This window comes from Gymnogyps californianus, chromosome 6 (assembly GCF_018139145.2).
Source record: "Gymnogyps californianus isolate 813 chromosome 6, ASM1813914v2, whole genome shotgun sequence".
NCBI classification, from domain to species: Eukaryota; Metazoa; Chordata; class Aves; order Accipitriformes; family Cathartidae; genus Gymnogyps; species Gymnogyps californianus.
Genome location: NC_059476.1, coordinates 41455073 through 41480580, shown reverse-complemented (window position 1 = coordinate 41480580; position 25508 = coordinate 41455073). Strand labels below are relative to the sequence as shown.

Genomic DNA, 25508 nt, shown 5'->3' with positions numbered 1-25508 from the left:
ACTCATTATATCAAATTCATTTTTAAAATATCAAAGGGAAACTGTTCACGTATTCTACATAGATTGAAAAAAAAAATTCTCTAGGAGATTATAATCTTATTTACCGTCAAAGACTGGAGGAGCAGCAGCAAAGGAAGGCCTTCTGTAAATCAGTAGGTGCATTTAGACATTGATACATTTATTTTCTGATTAAATGCACTTTTTATTTGGAAGAGCTGTAGCACACAAAACAATAAGAGGGAAATACTGATGAAGAAGCAAAAGTTGTTTCAAAACTTTTTATTTTTGGGATGTTTTGGTGTATATTGATCCAATAAATGGAACCGAACCAAAACTGCTGGAACGGTACTTTGGTAAAATCACAATCACTTTGAGAAGGTATTTTTTTTTTTGCACGTGGATTTAATGGTGGAAACGCCACGCGCCACCGACGCGATGACGGACGGATACTGGTGGGGTGGATGACATCCCACTCAGGCGACTGGAGAGCGTGCCCGGGTTTCGGCACGAGCCAGATCAGCGGCGGGAAAGTAATTCGGCGTCGCGTTCTCTACCTGAGGTGGTGGTGGTGGTGGAGCGGGTACGGTGGGGAAATCGCAGAGCAGAAGCAGCGGATCTGCTCCACAGGTTCTCGTCTGAGACAGCCGCCAGGAGCTTCAGTAGGCTCCTCAGCGGGTGAAGCGTCTGCGTTCGTGTACAAGGGATAACGTTTAAAAATGACCCGTAATAAAACTAGTGTTGGATAAAAAGCTAACTGCTCTTGACGAACAAATTGCCGTCCCCGGTGCGCAGGGTGAGTTTTGTTAGGAAGCCCCTGGACAACGTATGAACGACAGGTAAGAATAAAACAAAAGTGGTAAGGCGCGCTCTCGGGAGCAAAGCTAGGTCTGAAAGGCTTTAAAACTTCAGCGGCACCGAGATGAGCAGAAAAGTTGAAGAGAAGTTGCCAAAACTTTGGGTTAATTACACGTATTACGGAGATCCCCTTATTTTAACCTTTTTCTGGACATTTTTCTGTTCCTATGTCTATAGAGTGAAGTTGCTGTTTTCATTACAAGTTGGAAAACTATTACCTCAGTATCTCTTAGTAAACTACTGATGGGTTCTTAAATTTCGATGATTTTCGCTCTGGCGGATCCCCGTAGCATCCCAAATCTGCCAAACACTGCGTTTTCCAAACTTGAGCTATTAACCTCCGAAATGCCGCTGCTTCCGAGGGGGCACGGAGCGCGTTTATGAGGAGGCGGCTGCCGGGGCAGACCCGACCCCGTGTGCGGGGCCGGGCCGGCGGGCGGAACCTTCGTGCGGAGCGGCGGGAGCCGGCCGGAGGGGGGAAGCGCGGGACGCGCCGCCGCCGAGCTAGGGCCCGCGCTGCCGCCGCCGCTGCCTTCCTCCGCCTTCCTCCGCCCGTGCGGCCGCCGCCGCGCCGTGCCCCGCCGGCCGCGACTCCGAGAGACCAGCCCGAGGGGTGAGTGACCCGGCGGGAGAACGAGCGGCCGCCTACCGCGGCTTCCCGCCGCCGCGCCGGCACCTGCCGGGCGGCGGGAAGGTCACGGCCGGCGGGTCCGGCCCGGCCCTCACCGGTGCCGCCTTCCTCTCACCGCGCCGCCATGGCCGGGCCCCGAGCGGCCGCCGCCGTGTGCTCGGCGGAGCCGGGGGCTCCTCGAGGCCTTCTCCTGTCCTGGCTGGGGCCCAGCGGGCGGCCCGGGAGGCCAAGCGGGGCGGAGAGCCCCGGTGCCGGCACGGCTCGGCTCGGCAGGGCGGCCCTGCCCTTTCCCTCCTGTCAGCTCCGGCCCCGCCAGACCGCGGGTGAGGCGGTCGGGCTGGGCGGCCTGGCCGGGAATCGTCGTCGTCCCCCCCCCCCCCCCCCCTCCTCCGGGCCGCTCCGCCGGTCGGGGCGGGGGCTGCGTGGGGGTAAAGGCGAGCCCTTGAGAGGGAAGCGGTTGCTGCTGCCCGAGGGCTCGGGGAGAGGCGAGGGTTTCCCACCGGTGACTGAACTTTCCCTCTCGCCGCGCTGTGGGGACAGAAGAGGAACCCGCACCGCTTCTCCTTTTGCTTTCTTTTTCGTCTTCGAAGCGTTGGCATGCAGGCAGAGCTGAAAAGAAAGGCAGTGGTAGCCGCGCGGACCTAGAGTTTGCCGTTCGGTTCACTGCCCTTCTCGTTATCTCAGCGATCTGCCTAGAAAATAGACGCTAAAATTCACGCAGGGTAAGCAGAAGTTCATTTAGAAAGGTTGCGCTTAAAATTCTCCCCTGTTAAAGCTTTTTCTTACAGTTGGTATTCAGGGCAAGGATTGCGTGAAGAAGCGGGTTTTTTCATTGGGTTTTGGGGGCTTTTTTGGAAGCTTTTTTTCCTTGTTCACTGAATAGATAGCCCTTTTATTTTAATAAATCAGGCTTAAGAGAACATGCGGAATCCCTAGCTCTGTATTATTTGCTTAGATGCCTAAGCAGGCAAATTTTATTTGATTTCCAATCAGATATGCACAGCAACAGCCTTGATTTTTAAATTTCTAAACAAAGAATGAAGAGTTAAAAAAAAAACCAAAACTGTTTTAGTGATCCACACTGGAATATAGTAGCCAGCCCTTGACATTTTCTGGTAAATGTATCGTGGTGCTTCTCCTAATTCCAGTCTGCCAAATGCTCGTAAACAGAATTTACGGTATGGCATTGCCCTGAGTTGAATACGGGGTCGACATTAACACGACTGCTAGCCACGTGAGGACAAATTCAAGGATATCTTGGCTGTAGGTAGTCCGGCTTTTCCCTGGCTGACAGCTCAGTTTGGAGGCCAGCCAGGGAGCGTTGGAAGCTGCCAAAGGAATTGCCGCTGATTTTGCCCTTGCAGCAGGAAAATCGGGCAGTGAACGAGGAGAGCTTTGGGGATTCTCAAGCGGAAACCCTGCCAGTTGAGGAGAAAGTAGATTGGGGAAAGAGGACCCCGATTTTATAAGTCATTTTTTGGTGTTTTAGGAAGAGTTTTTTCCTCTCTGCAGCACGCTCCCTTAACTTGAAGGTGCTATACTTTCTGGCTTTGGCTCGTACAGCAGCCGGCCTTTTCCCTTGATAGCTGTGTGCCACATCCAGCATTTTCAGTTTTCCAGGGATATTAGTAACTCAAAATACATTCTGCTAGGTGCAGGCTCCGGCTCTTAACCTCATTTTATTCAAATACAAGTCGTCGATCGCTCCTTAATGTGGCAATTGGGTGCCTTTCCTTTAAACTTCCTTTTAGGGAAAGGAACTCCCTGTTTAAATATGTAGTTTTCTTTGTCTCCATGACTTAGCATTCTTGGGTCAATAACAGTCACAAAACGTCAGTCTTAATGGAAGTGTAAACTTGGCACTGAAATAAATTAATCCTTATTACTTTATTAGGGTATTGTATAGCTGAAAGGAATGCAAATTTCTTGAGGGAAGAGTAAAATCAGGAGCTTTTTGCATGTCAATGCAATCAAGAAGTAAGGCCTCAAGTTGTTGCTGCCATTTCTTCTCTGCTTACTGAAAGTGGAAGTGAAACCATCGTTCTACTCGGCGCTGCGTGTTTTAATCTTACGCAGTTTTATGTGTTGGGGTTGTGCTATTGTTGAGATACTTCATTATAACTTCATGGTAAGCTTTTTGCCCACTTGTGCGTGGGAAATAGTTTTTATAAAATGGTGTTTAAATGTAAGGCAGATGTTTTCTCAGCTTTAATTTTCTTTCTTTCTGTTCCTCCCTGCGCTTTTTTACATTTAGCGTTGAGAGGCAAAATGGTCCATGCCGAAGCATTTTCACGTCCCCTGAGCCGGAATGAAGTGGTTGGATTAATTTTTCGTTTAACCATATTTGGTGCTGTGACATATTTTACCATTAAATGGATGGTTGATGCCATTGATCCGACCAGAAAGCAAAAAGTAGAAGCTCAGAAACAGGTAGGATTTTATTCATAAACATTTCTGGGAAATGCGGTCTTGTTCGTTACCGTTCATACAGAGTTATCTGCTAACTGAAAACTGGACTTGCAATAACCAACAAAATAATCGACAAAAGCATGTGGAATAATCAAAAAACCTAGAATTATTTTTTAGTAAATCTCAGGATCTAGGTTGTTAGTGTTTTCAGTGCTTACATTTTATAACAAGTTAAAATTTCTAGCTTGAAGTGGTGGAAAAACTGTTGAACTGGAGCGCGATGATGTCTCTAATTACCTGCAAGTGTGTGGTCCCAGTGCCGTTTCTGCTTCTGACAACTTTGCTGAGCAGCAGTCGCGTTAAATAGTGCTCTCATCGGTCTCTCGGTTGCTTTTTAAAACCTTGAGCAGAAATAACTTAATTCTCTGCTGCTTTTTGGCAGCTTAATGGTAGAGGCAGGGACTGTAGTTACTCATGACAAAGAGGAACACTGCTGTCCAAATGCCTTTTTAAGAATAGCTTGCACTTTGTCCCTCTCCCTCTGTTCTCCTCCCACCTCCAGTAGCAGTCAAAATGCCCTGGAAAGAGGAGAAAAAAAAAAGTGAAAAGCCTCATTCCTTATGTTGAACTAGAATGATTCATAGGGGTTAATGCTCTGGGAAAAGATTTAGGTGCATTTCAGAACGAAAAGTTAAATGTTTCCTTTGGAAAGTATTGAAGGAAATGTTGCAACTTTTTTTTTTTTGTGTGTTCTGGCTGACACAAATTTCACAGATTCAAACAGCAGTTTTGAGCAACCTAGTTCTGTTTTGGGTGGTTTTTCTTTTTTAATGAAATCTTTAGTTAAAAAATTGGCCCCAATTTAAAAATCAGCTTTCACAATCTGTGCTAGTGCCAGCTATTATATAAGAGGTTGCAATATCCCAAAAGCATGTCAGACTTAACCGCAAGTTTGAGTGTAAAGAGAAACTGAATTGTGAAAGCGTGTTGACACAACAAATGACTTTTCCTTTTAAATTGGGAAAAAGAAACCATTGAATACATAGAAAAAATTGACTGGCTTCTGTGAATTATCTTTTTTTTTCTTAAAAATATATTAATCTCTCCTTGGTACAGTGCTGTGGAGGTTTGGGGGGAGGCATGCTTTTTACAATACAATTATATCTCCCATTAAAGTGTGTGTGTATTATTTGCAGGGTTGTGAATGAAGATAATTAAGCACGTGAAAGAACTCTAGAGTTCTATTTAATAACAAGTTTCAGGCTTTTCATCTGAATCCTGTGCAAAGTTTGTAAGGACTAATGGGCTTTTTTTTTTTTTTTTTTTTTTTTTTAAGCGTAACATACCTGTATCAGATTTGGAAACTCCTGTAGAGATTATGGAAATGATTTTGTACTGAGGTTACCGGTGTGTCTGCAAACCTGTTCTGAACAGCAAACTCCGCGTTTTAACGTTTATTTTGGTTGCTTCTCAGGTCATAATGTATGACTTGTGGATTTGGGGGTGGCAGGGCTGGTGTGACACTTATTTGATGGGAACTGAGACATATGACTTAGTTTCACTCAGGTGACAAGAAGTCATTAGCAAATAGCAGAACTTTCTACTTCAGAAAGCTTTAACCTCTTTTCAGATGTGGCTTACGGAGAAGCTTTTCAGACTCCAAATAGCAGTTCTTTAAAAACTAATTTTTGAATTAAGCATTCAATTTCTTTCTCTGATTTTCTTGGCGTTTTATTTCCCCCAGGCTGAAAAACTAATGAAGCAAATTGGAGTGAAAAATGTCAAGCTTACTGAATACGAAATGAGTATTGCTGCACATCTCGTAGACCCACTTAGCATGCATGTAAGAAGCTGTTTTGCATGTTACTCCGATGAAAGCAGTTCAGACATGGAAGATCTAGATTTTTACTTTGGATTACATTATTTGTCATATATATGTATCTATGGGAATACATAGAAAATATTTCTGTAACTTAAAACTAAAATTGCGTTGCTGAGAGCAGAGTTTTTTAATCACTTGTCTTTTTTATTTTTGAGGCCTTGCACTACTTTTAAGCTTGTGGATGTTTTTTTGTTGGCAGGGACTACGATGATCATTTCTAACGCTGTTTTTCCGTATTAGGTAACCTGGAGTGATATTGCAGGCTTAGATGATGTTATTACAGATTTGAAAGACACTGTCATTTTGCCCATCAAGAAGAAATATTTGTTTGAGAATTCCAGGCTCTTACAGCCACCAAAAGGTAGGAAGGAAATGTTACGGATTTATATGTTGGTATGGGGGGGAAGTTACAATTACCCAGAAAGGAAAGAGGAAGTGGATTGCCAGTCCAAAGTGCAACCATTAGGACTGATGCCAGGGAAAACCCTCAGGTTTTTCCTCTCCTCTTGCCGTGAAATCATATTCCGGTGAATAAGTTTCATCTTAATAATGAAGCGATAATTGCTTTTCAGTTATCAGCGTTACGTTTTGGTGCCCTAATCTATGTAGCCTGTGTTTTTAACTGCCTACATTGTTGATTTTTTTCCTCTTATACCCCATCTTGTCCTTTGGCAGAGGTGAGCTATAACTCTGCTGTACAGCTTTGTACGCTTGGTTAATATTTCTATGGTGTCATAGAAACATAAGTCATAAACATGAGACGTCAGTGTAAGCTAATCTTGCAGACATCTCTCTGTTCTAGTCCTAGAAATTCCAGTCAGTCAAAGAGACAGAGATCCCATTTTTATTCCGGAGATCCCTTGATTTTCTCTGGCGTTGAGTTGCACAGTATTGAGGCAGTAAGGAAACCGACGGGTGACAAATTAACTTTACAATTGCAGAACAGAAGTTGGACTCTCTCTGCTGGAATGCTTACAGCCATATTTGCTGTATGTTACTGCAAACAAGCAGAATTTGAACATAAAACGTTGGACAAAATGCCAAAGTTTGTCTTTACTGCTCTGATCCCTGGAATATTGTCTTCTGAAAATTCTCTGAAAACTATTAATTACTGCCTGTATCTGCGACCATCTCAGTTTCGTGTCCTAAGTGATGGAAAATGAAGCACTTTTGTAACGGGTTTAGTTTTTCCAGGCTACTTTCTGTTTAAGTCACAAATTGGAACTGTCTGGAAAATGACTTTAATGTCATGATCTAATAAGCTGAAGGAAAAAATTATTTTTTATTTATCTTTTTAAAGCAGACTTTCCATATAGGGCAAGCTCCCCAGTTTTATTAGTGGATTGCACTGTGTGTTAATAGGAAGTCATTGCTTCAGAGTAATTATGCTTGTGGTCATCAGTCACATAAACAGAAAAAAACCCCTAGTAATTCTCTGTGTTTCAGGCTTGTTTGACTTAATTTTTTTTTTCTTTAAATTGTTTTCTTTACAACTGTGTTAGAAAAACACTACTGTGAATTCTTTCACTATGACAAGTGTAAAAATAATATGAGATACCCTATTTAATTGTGGGTAATTTGTTTAAAATGTCTGTGGGCTCCTTTTTTTTTTTTTTTTTTTTCCCTCCCCTCTGTGCTAAGTTTTATTAGCAAGGCTGAAACTGGCTATAAACAAGGCCTGTCAAATGCTTACAGGAAATAAATAGGGTTTTAGTTTTATGTAACCTTTATAGTCACAGTAATAAAACAGTCATCTTTCAGACAAATGTCTCCTTTCAATTTCATCATACCTGTTTTTAGATATTCTTAGCTTTAATTTTGTAATAAGGCTATCTTAAATAACTCTGATTTGATTTGATGGAACACTGTGTAACTTGGTTTCTTATCTTTTAAAACTTGGAATAAATACAAGCCTGGACGCTCTCAGGTCTGTCAGACCAAAGCACGTTTTCTGCACGGCAACCAGAGAGCATTAACACCGTTACTTTTTCAGGAGTACTTCTCTATGGCCCTCCTGGTTGTGGCAAAACGCTGATCGCCAAAGCTACAGCAAAGGAAGCAGGTTGTCGATTTATTAATCTCCAGCCTTCAACGCTGACGGACAAATGGTATGGAGAGTCTCAAAAACTGGCTGCTGCTGTCTTCTCCCTGGCTATAAAGCTCCAACCGTCCATCATTTTTATTGACGAAATAGGTAAAAATCTATCTTTTTTTGTAAGTAACTCTAGCGGAGTAACATTAAACTGTAGGTTCAAGTTGATGGGTATATTGATCTACTGTCATCTTTTCCTCAAAACGAGCGCTAATGGAACAAGGTTTAGTAATATAAATAGTATTGTGAAGTGATGGTGGCAAATTAGGAAAAACAGTGTATTTCTTCCTTGTGTTAGCAGAGGAAATTCCAAGTAGAACAAATTGCTGCTTATTTTTGGTTGGGCTAAGGTGGTTCATGAGGAAAGCTTTTCTTCTGTCAAGGGAACTGCTTATTCGGGAAACCCATCCCCAAATACACTTCAACGCTTCTGCCGTGAGGGCACATAATGGAAAATAAAATACGGTTTGAGGAGAGCTGAGGAATAATAGCTTAATAAGGCTGAAGAAGTAGGAGGGGCAGTTCAGCCAGGAAGACAGCAAAGGCGCCAGTTGTTCAGTACTTTTGGACTCGTCACATTAGTGTTTAAGTCCCTGTGGACGCGAGCAGTTCAGTTAAAATTGCTCATTGTCTCGCAGCACTGGTGCCGCTTAGAGCGAGTTGTACGTTTTGCAGAAACAGAGCCTGACGAAGCTTTTACCCTTTCCACAGTTCAGGTTTATGAAGGGGCTGCGTTCTTAAGATGCTTTTTATCCTTTTGTATAGGTGTGAAAAATGTGGTGTTTTTCTAGCTGTTGGAAATTCTTTAGGCAACCGCTAACAGAGAGCTCTGCATAACAAAGCGTATAGCCTACTTTACGTCAGTCCTGCGGCTTGCTGTTCTCCTGTGCTTTGGTGTCTTCTAGCTTGCCAGACTCTGAATGCTTCCATCTCTGCATGAGAAATTAAGGTGAAAGTTACACTTTCCATGAATTCAGGAAAGTGAAAATTTGGAGCACAAGATTTGGGACAATCTCATGTGATAGGTACATACTCGTGTAATGTAATTTAAAAGATGTGCTTAAAATTGTGGTGAGATTCCGCTTTCCTATTCTTCATCGTAAGAACTATTTTTCATTTGTCGACAATGTTTATTAAAAAAAGTATTTATAAGATAGAGAATAACGCGAGTCTGCACATGAGAAATCAAACATCATAGTTTCTATGGCAGGATTGAAAGTAAACTGCTTTACTGAATCCTTTAATACAGATTCCTTCTTACGAAGTCGATCGAGTTCTGACCATGAAGCTACAGCTATGATGAAAGCTCAGTTCATGAGTCTGTGGGATGGACTGGACACCGATTATAACTGCCAAGTAGGTACAAAAGATGACGAGAAGAGTCATGCGATTCTTTCCTCTCGGTTATTGTGCGTTGAGCCATTTGGGAAGAGTAGCAGATTGCATGTAGTAATAATTGCCAAAAGAATTTCTTTACCTGTCAGTGTTAGTGATTACCAGTATATTATGGGAATGAGATGAGTTACGTTAATAGATGATTTTTCTTCTTGAGAAGGCTGTTTTTGTAGGTATGTTGGTTTTAATTAAGAGGTGCTATTTTCAGAAGTGTCTTAAGTCTCAATAATATAGCTGTATAGCTTGAGCTGCCAAAATTGGGAATTCTTGAACTGTTCTGAAAAACATTTTGTCAACAGTATTTTCTTCAGGTGAAGTGAATCTTTGATTTCAGGAAAGGTATTGAAAGATCTGAGCATTCATCCCAGTTGCAGGTTGGTTGGTTTGTTTCTAGAAAAGCATTAGACTCGTGTTAGACAAGCACTGGACTCCGGAGTTAATCTGAAAGGGCAGAGAAGTTGACGTTATCAAAAGACAAATTCTATTAAAGGGAGCCGTGCTTCCATCCCGTTATTCCTGTACACTTCCATCCCCCTCCCATAGTCTCAACAGAAGTATTGTATTTTGGAGAGGGAAAAAAAAATACAAAAGCAGATGGTGCTGTAAAACAAACAAACAAAAAACGTTTATGAAATAAATTACTTGAATGTATCACAGACAAAAGCCTGCTTGCTATGTTTCTGGACTGTCACCTGGAGCAATCTTTTTAAGGCCTTTAAAAAGGGTGGTTTTTCTGCAATTTTAAAATTTTCAGCCTTTTTAATCTGTATTTTTCTGTGAATGGGTTCCGATGCTCTGACCTCCACTGGTTCTTTCTTTGTAAAATCTGCTTTTCCTCCTCTCTCAGGCTTGTGCTAAAGATGTTTTCAGTTGATTTTTTTAAAAACTGATTAGGACACAGTGAATATATATACTGAGGAGCTTTAAAGCAGAGTGTTGGCTGACCATTAATTAGGAGGCCAATGGTATGAACACTTAACTGGAAGCTAATATGATCTTGCAAGCACACATTTCTTCCAGTGTTTGAATGTATTATCTTTTATCCCCAATATACTGACAACTTCTTGGAGCGAGTCAAACTGTTTGTTCCCTGCAGTAAGACAGTATGTGGTTTTCCCCATCTCTCGAGTTCAGCACGCAGAGCCTGAACAAGTCCTGTGACTTTCCTCGTACGCCTCCGCAGGGTAGGGAGCCACCGAAGGAAAATGCGATGCAAACAATCGGCTGGAGACACCGCAGGGGTTGATTCAGGTTTCTGGGGAGTTTTTCAGCAGGAGTGTTTTGTTTCAATACCGTATTTCAGGCTCCTCCCCGAGATGTCATTGCGATTCAGGAAGCGTTCTTTAAGCGATGGTTTTGACGTTTGCATTGTCTCAGTTTTTGACAGCCAGCTCGCTGGGCTCTTTTGTTAATTCCAAGTGTTTACTTGGGAGCTTGGGGTTGCTTGTCTGATTCTTGCCAAACAGATTTCCTTTGAATAAGGATTAAATTTGGCTTTTGTTGCAGTAACAAAAATTCCAAACGCTAGGAGGGAATTGTAAAGAAGTGTTGTGATGAATGTTACTTGTTCCTGTGTTGATTGCACCTGAAAAGCGTGTTCGGCTTTGGGCTAAACCTGCCAAGGATATAGTCTTGAGTCCAGCAGGAACTTGGGGCAGAGCGCCTGGAAAACAGAGCTGTGCTGCTTGAAGGAACAGTTCGAGTCTGGAAGCCCCGTACAGCTGCATTTATGCCCCGGAGGGGTCCCACGTTCGCAGAACCCGCAGACAAAGCCGGTTTGGGGAAGGCTCCTCAGCTCCGGTAGCACAGAGGGAGCAACGCTTCAGGTCCAACGTTTGGGCCTTGACGCGGGCCCCGGGGAAGCACGGGACGGGTACGGCGATGCCTCTTTGCGAGAGGCGGCTCAGCTAAACCTGAGCTTGTGTTTGGCACGCAGGCGAGCGCAAAGCCCTTGCATGCATAACGCTTTCTAGAAGGTGAAGGCTGCCGGAGCCCTGGCGAAAAATGCGCCTTTTGGCTTTTTTTTTTTTTTTTTCTGCTCGTAGCAATTTGCCGCCATATAATTAAGCCTCTAGGTGGCAGGGTGACTCTGCTCCGGGACATGCCACCCAGCCTGGCCAGGGGCTGCTGGAGCTGCCAGGGCTGGCTGCGGAACAGTGACCCCAGACAAAAGAGCAGAAGCATGTCAGGAAACTGTATTGATAGGAGGTTAATTTCCCTGACATTTTTCACTTTCGTGACTGGGTATTTACAATGTACATAACTTACAATAACAAATGAGAGAACAAGGCTGATGTGAATGGGAAGTAAATTTGTTCTTAAACTAATAACTGGAATGCAGTCAAATGAGGTAAATGCTCTCCTTGTATTGAACTTGGCTTCTACACCTCTAATGCGCTGCTGTTACAGTACACCAGTGCATATGGGTTCTTACTGACTTTTAATGCTTTTTTTTAATGCTTAAAAAAAAGAAACAACATTTCTTTTTTTTTTTTTTTTTTTTAAAAAGAAACAACATTAGAAAGCTTGCCAGTTTGGTTGGTTGTGCCAATGAACTGATTGCCTTTCTTTTTTCAACACAGCACAAAAATGCCACATTTTTTAATACCTTATCGAAACGTCTTCAAGTTCCTTCCAGACCACCAGGAAGTAAAGAGAGATCGCCAAGACTTATAAGCGAGAAGTTTTGCGTTACTGCTTAGAGTTTGAACTTTCAAATTGGGCTCGGAAGGCTTCAGACTAATGTAAAAATCTCCACCCAGATGGTACTCTGTGGTACCAGTGCTCTCTTAAGCTGCCTATTTAAATCCAGTTGCTGGAATCGGTACCAAGAAACCTTACGTAACTTCCTTAAATGTCGATGTTGTGGATAAAGTGTGGAAGAGTCACGTGTTTGGTTTTGAACTCCAATCTGGCGATGTTTTCAAAAGCTGGTTGCAGGCTGACTGGTTTTTTTTCTGTTGGCGTATACAGGTCATAGTGATGGGAGCCACCAACCGTCCTCAGGATCTTGACTCTGCGATCATGAGAAGAATGCCGACTCGGTTTCACATCAACCAACCTGTAAGTCGTGCCAGGTTTGCCCGCGCAGCGTGCCTAGTGGCTGAGCTACAGGCAGGTGCCTTACCAGCCAGGAAACGCACGTCGCTGGGGGGTTTGGTTTTTTTTTCTCCCCGAAGAAATACTGTATTATTTTGATCTTGGTTTAGTTTTTTTAGAAGCACATATATAACTTTGCTTTTTAAGGTGAAGTTTCTCACGGAAATCTTGATTCCTTGCGTCTTTTATCTGAAACAACTCCACGTGCTCTGAGCGCTTCCCACCCGTTTTCTTCATCTATAAGAACGGAGTGGTTTAGACACCGCACTCTGGAAAGAGCTTAGTTTTAACTTGAAAACAATCACAAAAAGCACAAAAGTGAGCGCACGCACTTGCCTACGGGGAGAGTGGCAGCCAGGTCGGATAGTGTCAAGAAGCAGGTACATATTGACTGCCACTTATACCTTGTCGATACGCAGTATTTCATTTTCAAGGAGAGAAGAGGGAATGAAATCTGCATACCAAAGCCTACATTCTTCTCAAGCCTTTCCACAGTCAGGCACTGCAAGCAATCTGGAAAACTGTTTTTATTCCACTTATGATTTATGCCAAACAGGCAGTAGTTAAGGTCTTTATCAATTATGCCAGCCATCACAAGGTTACCCTTAGTATAAATTTTGCCATTACCATCCTTTTTAAGGTATTTTAGTCACCTTCGAACACTTAGCGATATCACAAGACATTTTTGTATCAATATTACAAAAAGAGTTCAGTCGTGGTTGTCAGTATTCCCTTCTGGCTGCAGAAATACCCTTCGTTATTCATTTTTTGCAGAAACTTAGAGACAAAACTGGAGGAGTAAAACTCTTACGGATTGTGCAAGAGAGTAGTCATGTTCCCAGACCCATGATGTTTGAATTGGCTTTCACTCCTTGTGGGCGGATACTTTTCGAAACAAACCTAGTAACTGCTTTTCTGCGATGCCTGCTCATAGGGTTTCACACACCTTACTCATCTTCAAGTTTTCCTTGAAGTAGTAAGGGGCAAGGATGTGTATTTCAGTACTCTAGCGTGTCTTTCTATCAAGAACCGTCGTTAGAAGGCTGAATTATCTGCAGGTAACAGCGCCTCAGGGTATTACAGGGGCTGGCTCCCTCTCCCAGGCTCAGAATTACAACAGGAGGTGTCATTTAGGGCACAGACACATAATTTTCCTTATCCCGCTACAGCCATCTCGTGAGCTTACTGCTGGTCTCTTGTTCTTGTCTGTGGTACTTTGCGATACAACCAAGATTGGTCACAATCCCTCTTTTATTGAGGGCCAAGATAATTATGTGCTGTGGATTGGAAGTGTGCACAGGTAGTATCGCTGTAGAGTAGCTAAAGCCTTGCAGATTTTATAACTAAGTTTGAGATTAAAATGCCCAAAATTACTCATAAGAAATTATCTGCAAGGCAGAGGGAAATGGAAGAAGTATTTTTTGAGGCAGAGTATCAACTGTTTGGCTGCCAGAGTATCTATGGGGTCGTTTTTTTCCCTTTTTAACAATAAAAGTGTATTTAGGCCAAGTTTGGTTTTGGGAGACACAAAAAAAGAGTCTCTTTGCTGCCTGTGTTTTACCTTGCTATTAAGGATATGCTCATGACCGAACTGTTTCTTTCAGTCACCTCATCACAGTATGTGATTTATATTGCTTAAAATTTCCCAAGCATCATCTGTAGAATTATTATTATTTTTTTTTTTTTTTTAAAGCAGAACAGTTTATCCTCTTCATGTGATTTAGCAAAGTACTGAAAGCATCCCCTAGATCTAGAGTCTGCCCTCCGTTAAAGGTGGTGGGAAATCTCTGGAGACAGCTGCTTGCACTTAGGGCAAAGTAAGACTAAACGTCAGTGCGTTTTCCCTTTCCCTGTAGTTAGCGTAAATGTGCGTGCTCAAACGTTTAGTTTCACGTGCTCCTGGAGTCGAGAGTACCCTAGATCTCGTTTTGCTGAGTGATTTGCCATCAGATAGGTTTCCTTAGCGTGTATCACATCTCCCGTTTGAGGGATCAGCTTGTGTCACTGAATCGTGACTGAAAGCCCACGCCATGCAAAACCGAGATAGTTGCGACATATGTTTATTTTTGTACTCGAGTAACTTTAACCTCTTTCGTTTAAGGCTCTGAAACAAAGAGAAGCTATCTTGAAGCTAATTTTGAAAAACGAAAATGTAAGTAGACTTCTTTTAATGGTTCATTTGCTGTATTACTGTTGTCATGAGTGCAAGCTCTGGAGTTGTAGAAGAAACGTTTTATAACTGACTGTCTTGGAGAAAGGTAGAGATTATCTACCAGGGTATTTCTGATTATAACTTAGGAATCTTTTGTGGGTTTAGGTGTGGCATTAAATTAAAGCAGTCGAGTTGCCTTCTGCTTTAAGTGTGAGCCTCAGGCAGAGCAGCAGTCTCGGATTTTGTGGTGAATCACCATCTCCAAGGAAAATTACTTAATTTCTCTGTCTCCATTTTCCTGTTATATAACAAGATAATATAGTAATCTCCCTAAAGATGCTGAAGGTGAATCATGTTTGGAAATCACTTTGATCAGTGAAAGAAATTGCAAGACATCATGAAGCAGGGAGAAGAGATACTGGATTTTTTTTTTTTAACTCTGTACAGTCTATTGGCTCAAGTAAGGAGGAATGACATTTTTTGACAGTGCTGCTTTTTGCACTTTGATCCCTAGTTCATATTTCCTTCGGAGGGAAACTGCTATAGATATTGTTACTAATATTGTATGGTGTTCGTCTCGCCGTCTGCATTCCAAGATGAGTGGAATTCCAAGGTGCGAGCACATCTGGTAGTGTCTGTTGGCAGGGTGTGGGACCTGTGTTACTGGGGGTTCCTGCCAAATTTAGTCTGCAGCACTAATTGTCTTGAAGTTAATGTTGCAAAGTGTGTCTTGATTGAGGTCTCTCCTAATAAATATCATTCGTTAGTAAAACCAACTTACATTTTTTAAGAGGCCTAAAAATCACGGCTCATCGTTGCGAATGGCTGAGATATTGGAGAGGTTTGCTTTGCAAATGGTCAGGTTGGATTGTTTATATAGGTTAGAATATAGGTTGGCTTTTTTACAAAACACTGGACAGAGCTGTGAGAACAGAACTGATAGGAAATGCCAAAGGAGTTGTGGAGGAAGAGCTGACCTATTTGCAGAAAATCTCAAACTAAAACGTCTCTTGCGAGTGGTGATTTCAGACTCGGATTTCTTTTTCAAGAGCTGTTGGGGAGATATGCCGAGTAACAGACCTTTATACAGGCTCCCTGAGTATCTGCAGCCATCCCTGAGTATCTGCGGCCACCCCGCCCTTGCGCGCAAGTGGGCTCTGGCTCCTTTGCCTCGGCGGCTGGGCCTGGGAGTTGCAGCACCTTGGCCTTAAGGCCTTCAGCAGAAACCTCAATCTGCTCCTGAATTACCGACCTGAAAGAATGCGAGGTATATCAAGCATCTGGCAGTGAATCACAGCCACGCAAATAACATTCTTCACGGGGGGGGAGGCGGGGGAAATGAGCCTGTATTGGTTATCCCGTAGGAAGAGGAATTGGATCGCTCAAGCCCAGCTTATTTTCAGGCAGGGTGCCAAACTTCCTGGCAGTCCTTCACGTGACAGGTATAGTCATGCCCTCCGATTTCCCTGCCTGTCTTAAAACCTTGTTTCTTCTTTCTCACTCAAAGGGAAATCCTTGTTAATGCCTGCTACACAACGTGCCCGTTTTTCTATTTATTCTTAGCTGGCTGCTGTGCTGCTCCGTTCAATTCTTGACGGCCTTCAGCCCCACGTTGAGCGAATACGTTGCGGATCCACAGCTGATTGTCACGGGCTTCGGTATTTGTGTGCAGGATCACGCTTTAAAGCAAAGCACTTCAAGACAGCCGGGCTGTAGCGTCTGTAGGAGGCAATTTGACAAAAAGCTGCCGCTTTTGCCTTAATTTCCATGCCTGGGGAGCCAGGTGGCTCGCTCCAGAGCCAGAGCACCGCGTGCTGAGTCGCAGGTCAGGGAGCTGAGGCTCAAGTACAAGCTCAAGATCTGAGCCAACAGGACAGTATCACTGTAACCCTTCTCCTTCAAGAAAAGCGGGAGGACCGGCGGGGAATTGGAAGGGTGCTCAGTGGATGTCGGCGCGTTCTTGGGTTATCCTGGGGAGTGTCCGGGTTGAAGGGGTAGCTGGAAGCAGCAAAGAGTACACCTGGGGCTTTGCCTTCATCATCACGGAATGGTTTTCCTCTTAGATGAAGTCATCCCATAATTTCAGCCTTTTATGAGACTAGTTTGGCTTTAACTTTTTGAAAAGGAAATACTTGATGCTTTGGAAAAATGTGCTGGAAGGGGCTGTTACCAGAGATTCTGTAAACGGACTGAAGAAATACGGGGTCTTGGCTGGAAAGAGTTCTGTCTGATCCAGTGCATGGAGTTAAGACACATTATTTTGCCTCCAAGTTCCCCGGTTCGTGGTTGTGTAAAGTAGGAGCAGTTGTTCGGTAACTCGGCCGACAACTGAGTTGCTGAGGCGGTGAACAACTGCTTTTGAAGTTCTTATTCTGCGCTGAAAGGTGGCAACAACAAAACGTAAACGTGACGGGAACTTTTTCCAGCCTCGCTGTGCTACTGGTCAAAAGACGTATTTATGAAAACAAAACGCGCTCTTGCAGATAACGTAAAAAAAAAAGGGCTGTGGCTGTGAAAGGAGACCCGTTGGGTAGTGTTCATTGTCTGTAGATAAAAAGATGCACGTAGGGTCTGATCGAGCCCTCTACCGAAAAAAAAAAGCAGTGCCGTTGCAGGAAACTTGTGTGGGCGTTTGGGAAACGGGGTCGTTATTTCTGTGATTCAGTTTTTGCCATCCGGTAGGCTTCCAGAACAGCACGGGAGCTTTGTCAGTAGCAGAATATACCCCTGTGATGGTGCGCTTTCGGTTGCCTGTTTGGTTTTTTTTTTTTTTTTTAATCAGCTAGAGAGTTTTATGAGATGAAGCATCAGTTTCATTTAAAGAAATGAACTACTTGGAGGGTTCAAAGCGTAAGTTAATAAAATAATTTTCTTTTCGCTGTCAAAAAAAGTCAAGACTGAGAAAGATCTTCTCAGGGCAGGTGAAAATAACCTGGAGGTGACTGGTTCTTGTCCTTGGCAAACAAAGTAAGCGACTTCAGAGTTTTCATGCTCTGACCTTTTGTTTTCGGACAGGTGGACAGGCGTGTAGATCTCCTGGAAGTTGCTAAAGAGACTGACGGCTTCTCAGGCAGTGATCTGAAAGAAATGTGCCGGGATGCGGCACTCCTCTGTGTCAGGGAATACGTGAATGCTGCCTGTGAAGAAGAGAGGTATGTGTCTTTATTCCGTCTGTTACGATAGCTGAACAGCAGTTGTGAATGCTCCTGGTGCTACGCCCTGTCCAATTATTCGTTTGTATTTTCTGATTCGAATTGCGAATTTATAGAGGTTTAAAAAACCTTGCTGTGATGCGCAGAGAGCAGGAGGTTCTCTTTGTCTTGACAAATTGCCACCGTACAACCAAAAAACCCAACAAGCAAGTTACCTTTATTCACTTTGACTATGAAAATAAGACTGTTTGTTCCGCGGTGTCAAGCCTGAGGTGGCATGAACCAGCAAGAGAGCGTATTACCGCACTGTATTACCGGGCTTACGCGCTGGTAACGCTCTTGCACGCGCGTAACTCCGCTTGCTGTGACGTTCCTCCGATTATCTCCCGTACCCGCGGGTAACGCGCGCGTGGACGGGGGCGTGTTTCCAGTGTAATTTTTGGATCCACGTCAGAGCTGCTGTTTTCCGTGATTACTTGTCGTTGTTTGAATAGCCGTTACGCAGCATTATCTTGCTTTTTTTTTCTTTCTGTCTTTCTTTTTAAAGCCATGACGAAGATGAAATTCGGCCTGTGCAGCAGCAGGATCTCCACAGGGCGATTGAGAAGATGAGAAGATCGAAGGACGCCACACTGCAGAATGTTTTGATGCACGTTAGTTTAGATTAAGACAAAAGGGTGTGTTTGCGGTTTCTGATGTGATTTAGTTTGACTTCTGTAATCAGTTAGCAAAACCAATGTCAGGGGGTGGGAGCAGGGATGTTCCTTGAATAAGGGAGTTCTGTTTCTGGAATTGTTTTTATACAACAAATTCTAAGTTATTGAAATTCCGTCACGCGCAACTAGAAGAGTAGATCATGAAGTGGAACAATTACAGCCCAGACCAAGAGCAACTGCCGGTGTCTTGTCCCGTAATCGATAACGCTGTGTAGCCTTACGGCAGGTTCTGATGTGGTGCGTGGGGTCAGCGGGTCACCGGTGTGGCGGGGAGACGATCCGTTACCAGTTTGTGTATATATGTACAAGCGTGTGCGTATGTATGAAATGTATATATCCACACTTTTTTTTTTTTTTTTAATAGAGAGACATAATCTGTAGATAACTTGAGTATGGAAAATCTTTTCTACTTACTGAATCAACCAAATCAGAAGGTGTATAGATTAAGGGTTCGTCGATACTCAATTCACATTTACTTCTTCCTTTTAGCAGCAAATACGAAGACAGAAATTCTGCTTCTAGAATAACTTTCAGGCAAAATTTGAAATGTTACTGATTTTTCTTTCACGTGACCACTTGAAACCTGGTGCCATTTAGTAAAGATAGTAAACTACTGTAAAAATGTTTGAATACTTTTCATTTTGTATGAATTCTGCTTTTTTTTGAGGCTTTTTAAATGAATGCTGGTTTTATTTTTATTTTTCCCTTGATGTGAGTAATCGGAGTAGAATCTTAACTGGCCTTTCATAGAGCCCCACATATTAGAAGCTCTCTGAAATTGTGGCTTTCTGATCTATTATGCGTTGTAACGAGGGCTTGCTGCTATTTAACCTCCTCTGGAAGACCCACTTCTGCACTGTGGCATTGTACCGTGAAGCGTCGTATGCGTAGCTCTGAGGCGCGGGGGGGACGTTTTGCTCTGTCACGTGCTCTGATCTGCAAAATCGAAGGGAAGGGAAGGGGTTTGAGGTTTATAAATGTGATTTAGCGATGTTCTGCTGTACTTGCCGGTAACGGTCTTAGTAAACTCATGTAACGTTATGTAGCGATAAAGGCAAAGGGTGAAAAATGTGAGTGGCGAAAGCGTTCTGGTGAAGTTCTTGTCAGTAGGTTTTCAATAACTTGATTTGTCTTCTTACAATGTTATGAATTGGGCACTAATTCAACACGAATACGCAGTGGGAATTGGTCGAACCCCCGGGGTTGGCACGCTGTGTCACGGCTCTGCTCGCTGTCGAGGGAAGGTAGGCACCGAAGGCAAGATAACGATGTGAAAGTTATCTTTCACAAGTGAAAAGAAAGTGCTGCCAAGTGAAAGAAAGACGGCTGGAGCTGGTGACAATTTCCATTAAGCACAGCTTTCTCACTGGCGTCCTGGTGTCTGGCACACTGGTCATGTCGTGCACCAGCCGCGGTAGGTCTCGGTTTGACCCAGTTTAATCTCCTTGGGTACCGAACATGGGGGGGGGCGTGTTTAAAAAATTTAATACTTATGTTTTGATATGTAAAAAACCAAAATACTTGTTTTTTGATATGGGGGAAAAGGTCTCTGGTTGAACGCGTATTGCTCTAACCCAAGGACGCAGGAAATCATAGCCCAGTGTTTCTGGTGTGCCTGGAAATCTAAAAAGTCTGGGACGTGGAATGCTAATCCCGCAAGTCACGTGAGTGACAGGGCAGTCAGCGGTGACGTAAGCCAGCGCTAGCTCTGGGAGAGCCCGAGTTCAAGGACGAGCCTTAAAATTAAACGTGCAAATAGCGCTGCCGTTACTGGAAGCTGGTTTCTCGGGAGGTTCGAATTCTCGGCTGAAGTTCTCCAGCTATCCGGTTTGTTTTCAGTGCCTGCTCTGACTCCGAAGTTCTCCCAGCCCCTCGCGGTAGTTGTTACACCTGGGGTAGAGGCCGGGCTGGCGCAATAACGTTATTTGGCAGGGTGCTTCCTACTTGGTAAAGATTTAGCGCAGGCAGCTGAAGAATGCCGCCTTAATTGGTTTTAATTGAGTGTAAAGTGTGTCCTCAAGCGAGTTTAAATGTCAAACTGAGTGCAGGGGAATAGGAACAAACCCTTCCCCGTTTGCAGATGCTGGGGGCATCCTCTCCTCACTCCCTTTTGCCTGTTTCTCCCAAAACCTGGCTGTTCGCGCGCCGGCTGGACCTTGCCTTCACCTCGTGCCTGTAATGCATCGCTGCGGGCTCGAGGGACCGATTTGAAGAGGCGCAAGGAGTTGTTTCTAATTGCCCCCGAGGACAGTTCCCGCAGCCGGAGTGTCGTTTCCGCTTTTCCAAGGACTTTTCCGTCCTCGCCCGCTCCTGCTGCCGCTCTGGGAGTCCTTCTCAAAGCACGGACCCTCCTGGCAGCTTGCTGGAAAGGCTGGGGAAGCGGCGGGGTTTATCGTGCAGGAACGTGACCGCTTTAATTCCACGTCTCCAGCGGTTTGGTCCAGGCTCCTCGCCATTTGATCCTGCCTCTCCTTCAGAGCGGGGGCCCAAGCCTCAACCCCTCTCCTGCGGCTCACGGGGCCGGTTGTTGGAACGGAGCGTCGTTTCACAGGCCCGAGGCCGATCGGCTCTCCCGTACCGAGCTCGGAGTCGTAACGCAAAGTTTCACGTGAAACGGATCCTTCTTGGGGTTTAAAGGTCGAATCCTCCGGCAGGACGCGGCACAGACCTTCCCAGCAGGCAAATAACGTGTCTAGGACTTGTTCAGCCGTCGCAGCCGCCGGCAGACAGCGTGCGCAGTACAGCCCGTACCTCAGTTGGCCCCGGGCTGTAAAGCAGCTCATCTTGCCAGTCCGATAACGCAGCGCAAACAGAAACCTTTGGCGTAGTCTTAAGGAACAGGTAAATAAATGTTGGTGTTTGTTTGCTCCGTGGTTTTGTTGATCTGTTTTCTGTAACCTTCGCCACTGTGCCCATGTTTGAATTCTGTCAATACAGCTTGCTTTTTTTTTTTTTTTTTTGAGACTGGCTCGGGCAAGGGCACCTTTTCCCTTGGGAGCCCCAGGACGCGGCAGCCGGGCAGCCGAGGGTGAAGCCCCGGGGTGCCGTGAGGGACTGTTCTGGCTGAGCGGGGTGCTGGGAGCCCCGGCAGGGCGAGCCGAGGACACGGCCAGTGGCCAGCCCTGCGCCGGGGCCTCCAGCCCTGTGGAACGGAAGCTGGCGGGGCTCGGCAAGCTCTCCCTTTGTCTCTTCCCCAAGCTGGGAAGCGCTCTGAGACCCGCAGCCCCTTTACAGCGGGTCCCTTGGGACGAGAGCAAGCGAGGCAGCAGCAGCCTCTTATTTCTGCCGGGTTTTAGCAGCGACAAGGTGCTTCAGCGCTGGTTGAAACAGCACAGAAATGCAGGGCAGCGTTGTTACTACGCTTGTTAACCGTAACTTGTTCAACCCTACGCAGCCCAGACAGCAAAAAGGTAAATTAGATGAGGTTTCCCAAAGGATGCAGGCTCCGTGGGCGGCCTCGCTGCTGGCTGCTCCAGCCATCGCCCTACGCGAGGCACTGAGCGTACAAGGCTGGGACGGGGCGGGCTCCTACCGCTACAGACCCCTCCACAGCCCCAGACGAACCCCAGGGTTGTAATTTTCCCCGAAAAAATGACAAAGCCAGAGTTAGTTACACGTATAAATATTTCTTTGTATTAAAAGTGAGTGTCTTGTAGCAGAGTATCAAGTTTAGAATATATTAAATCATGAGATGCATCAGTTGAGGTACAAATTCCAGTCTCGTGTCTTTAATAAATACACAATAAAAAAAAAAAACCAAACTAGTCCACATACTCTAGTTTAATCAGAGGTAATCAGTACGCTATGCTATTTTAAAAGGGTAATACAACATTTGTGTTTTGCTGTAACCATTTGGATTGACTGTGGGGGGTGGTTTTTTAACCGTTTGATTACTTTCAGACGAGCGGCAACAGCACCATTTCACGATTTAAAAACGACAGACATCATTGCACTCATAAACGGGAGTATCGCTTTTGTCTTCCAGGTCCCTGCCCGAGGGCCTGAGTGTAAAAGGCACTGGTGCTGCTGTGCTTCCAGCTCCTGACACGGGCCTTGCAGCCTTTTTTATTGAGGTATAATACAGCTTTGCTCTGAATACTTAAAAAAATTACAACACCCCCCCCCCAAAACAGTTGACAAATGAAAAAAAACCTTTTTGCAAAAGTATTCCCAATCAATCATCACAGATGTAGTGTCGGACCCTGTACCACGGCCACAGCAAAACAGGTTTTAGCTTGCGACGTAGCTCGCTATCCTAAGTTACAAGCGGAAGCGTGATGATTGGATCTACGTTCAGTAAAAACATTTGTAATTACAACTGCAGTACAAGAAAAGGAGAATGCTATTTCCATTTCTTTCGAAACACGTTCTGACCGGTCCTGGGGCGTCTAATAAAAAAGGACGAGTACAAAAATCATCGATTCAGGTTGTTGCAGTAACTAACAAACAAGTGCATAGCTGTCTTCCCCCTCCCCAAAACCTCACACCTGAGCGCGGTGGCCGGGGAGGCAGCGTGCTCCTCGCCGCCGGCACAGCGGGGCCGCAGGATCAGCCCTTTCCCCTGGGAAAGGCTCTGCCGAGGTGCAGGCAGGACACCGAGGCGCAGGCAGGACGCCGAGGCGCAGGCAGGGGCAGGCAGGTGGCTGAGGGGCTCCCAGCCGCGTGGGGCCTCGTGCTCAAACCTCAACCACCACCGAGACGCGGCGGGACGTGCTCGGGGCGAGACGCAGACGGGGCGCGGGGCCAGGGAAAGCTTCGGTGTTGAGTCAACGCTGCTCAGCCCCGTCGGAGGTCACCGCGAGAGCTGCCAGTCAGCGGAAAAGCCTCAGGCGCAGCGGCGAAGTCCACGTCGGGAGGAAGGGGGGAAAAAAAAAAAAGGTAAGGTCTGCAGTAACTTTCCACCAGCCAGAGCTGGGAGCAGCACCAGCCGCCGGCGCTCGGCTCGGCACCGTCACCCCTCGCACAGCAGCACCCCACAATGGCTGGGGGGGGGGGGACCCAAGGACGTTTCTGCCATCCTCTGGCCGTCCCCCAGCCGGAGCCAGCGTCACCATCCTGCTGACACAAAGTAAAATCAGGTCAGCCGTACCCACGCGGGGCTACGGGTACAGATGAGGGCAAGCGTTTGAGCCATCTCTCGCCTGGTTCAGCGGGTAGAGCCGCTCGGCCCCGCCTTACGCTGTGATTTTGCTGGTTTGCCTTTTAATTTGCCTTTCGGATGGGAGGAGCGCGGGCAGAGGAAAGGGGGATCCGATCCTGCCAGGTGGGAGGATATACCCACGAAAGCACGTAAAACAGCACCCCCGGTTTTTGCTTGCTGCCCTGAGCTTTCTCAGAGACCTCCCGGGCTTCACGGTGCCTCCCAGGACAGCTTCCCCCCCCCCGCCGTGGGCCCACCAGGCTGCGAGCGCAGGGATCGCCACGGCAGAGTCCCCACGGAAAGCTGAACTCGGGGCACCAGTAACGCTCAGCCCAGGTTTTGTTTTGACCGGAGAGATCAAGCAGGAGGAAGCAAGGAAGAACGGTGAGCAATTGCCTCGGCCACAAGGAACTGGTGATGGTCAAGGCCGATTAAAACAAATTCTTTTAAAAAAAAAAACCAAAAAGGGTGTTAAAAAAATCCCGCTGTTTGTTAGCAAAAATTGTCTAAGGCACAAAAAAAAATCCCGCTGTTTGTTAGCAAAAATTGTCTAAGGCACAACCTGGAGGGCAGCGACTGGCTCCGAGCAGCGAGTGCCCGTTTCCCGCTCCCACCCTGGCAGCAGCGACTGCTCCTCGCTTCAGCGGCTGCTCCCGCCTCTTCGGGCGGCGCGGGGCGAGGGGTAGCGGAAAGGCACGTCTTCATTTCTGCTCCACGCAGGGGACAGACACGGGTTTTTTTTTTTTTATCCCGGTGCCGAGGTCCCAGCTCTGCACCAGGGGCCGGTGCGTGGCCCCGGCGGCACCGAAACGATCCAGGCGGCCCGTCCGGAGGCCGTGCTGGGCTTCCCGCAGCCGCGCTTCAGCTGGGAATGAAGGGCCCGCTGCCCTTCCCTTCCAGCTCCACGGGGACGCTGCCGGCAGCTTCAAGGGGAGAAGGACCAGGCTCAAAGTATTTCTGATGATTAGTAAAAAACACTCTGACCCAGGTAGGAAAATCCTACAGTTCAGAGCGCTGGAAATGCCAAGTAACTGATCTGTGTCATAGGGAATCAATCAATCATTGCTCACTCTTAATACAAGTATTTCTAGGGAGGAGGAGTAGTGTTAATTCTTTTTTTCCAGCGACTGGTAGTACTCGGTTAGGACTTTCCAAGCTTTGGGGGCCATGAAGCCGTCTGGTGGGTTTTCACCTTCACGAGCAAGCTTCCTCATGCGTGTTCCCGAGATGAAGTCAAAATCATCGTGCCTGCGCAGAACAGAGACAGGGGTGAAATCAGCACAAGCGGCCCGAGTCGCCCCCGGCGCAGCTCTTCTGCCGTGCCAAGCGCGTGGTCGGAAACCTGCCGGCACCGGCGGCACCCGTCTGCGGCCTCGCACCCGGGTTTACGATCGGCAGCAACGGGGTTCCTCTTTCGAGAGGAGCTGGAGTTGTACGCAACACGCTTCTCCAGCTGCGAGAGGCTGCATTTCTACTGCCACTTAGTCCCCAAACTGCGTTTCTCATCCTCCCTGATTGCTACAAAGGCGCATCGTTAGCTTCATGCGACCCATCCTTGACCTGGGGCCAGCTCTCGGAGGGGAAAGCACGTGGCTTTCACAGGTTCTTCCCCCATTCCTCTCCTAAAGAGGAACACCAACCGCTTTTCCCTCTCCCCTGGCAAGCTGCAAGCCAGATGCGATCGCAAACCACGCGGGCTGCGTGTAGGCTGAAGAAACAGCGATGCTGCTGCCTGCGTTACCTTTTCGGGTCATAAAAATCCATGGCCCTTTTCAGTTTATTGTAAGCAGCCACCCGGAAGGGGATGATTTCCACCGAGGTCAGGCCCGGCGCCATGCTGAGGACCTTCCCTCCCTGCGTGGGCTCGTAGAGGTCCTTCTTGGTCTCGGGGTGAGGCATGCCGGCAGGGTCGCGGCCCACGATGTAGAAATTGGCCCCGGCAATCATGCGAGCTCGGCAGTGCCACTGCACCTGCAAAGGAGAGA

General features: G+C 46.0%; 2 protein-coding genes across 3 annotated transcripts in view; one reads left to right on the top strand and one right to left on the bottom strand.

The window, feature by feature from the left end:
* The first annotated feature begins 1407 nt into the window (after positions 1-1407).
* On the top strand, positions 1408-19685 carry ATAD1 (ATPase family AAA domain containing 1). 2 transcript variants are annotated; one of them, XM_050898821.1, is made up of 10 exons: positions 1408-1468; positions 3741-3916; positions 5640-5738; positions 6018-6138; positions 7771-7971; positions 9119-9225; positions 12238-12327; positions 14465-14515; positions 17531-17667; positions 18215-19685. In XM_050898821.1, exons 2-10 carry the CDS (start codon positions 3755-3757, stop codon positions 18333-18335), a joined length of 1089 nt encoding a protein of 362 aa, XP_050754778.1. In that variant the 5' UTR covers positions 1408-1468; positions 3741-3754; the 3' UTR covers positions 18336-19685. The 2 variants fall into 2 exon arrangements, with proteins under 2 accessions (XP_050754778.1, XP_050754779.1); XM_050898822.1 differs by lacking the exon at positions 1408-1468 and adding an exon at positions 3588-3614.
* A 4749-nt stretch (positions 19686-24434) lies between these two features.
* PAPSS2 (3'-phosphoadenosine 5'-phosphosulfate synthase 2) overlaps positions 24435-25508 on the bottom strand; it is a 30987-nt gene continuing 29913 nt past the window's right edge. The window contains exons 12-13 of the mRNA XM_050899161.1: positions 25265-25494; positions 24435-24771 (exon numbers count right to left, since the gene is read on the bottom strand). Coding sequence (XP_050755118.1) covers positions 24630-24771; positions 25265-25494 — 372 coding nt within the window. The 3' untranslated portion in view covers positions 24435-24629. The remainder of the gene's footprint in view (positions 24772-25264; positions 25495-25508) is intronic.

Excerpts from the sequence above, each read along its gene's own strand:
- ATAD1 (XM_050898821.1), top strand. The coding sequence starts at position 3,755 with ATGGTCCATGCCGAAGCATTTTCACGTCCCCTGAGCCGGAATGAAGTG. Across the intron at positions 9,226-12,237 it reads ACACCGATTATAACTGCCAA|GTCATAGTGATGGGAGCCAC; the intron begins GTAGGTACAAAA and ends TGGCGTATACAG. Across the intron at positions 12,328-14,464 it reads GGTTTCACATCAACCAACCT|GCTCTGAAACAAAGAGAAGC; the intron begins GTAAGTCGTGCC and ends CTTTCGTTTAAG.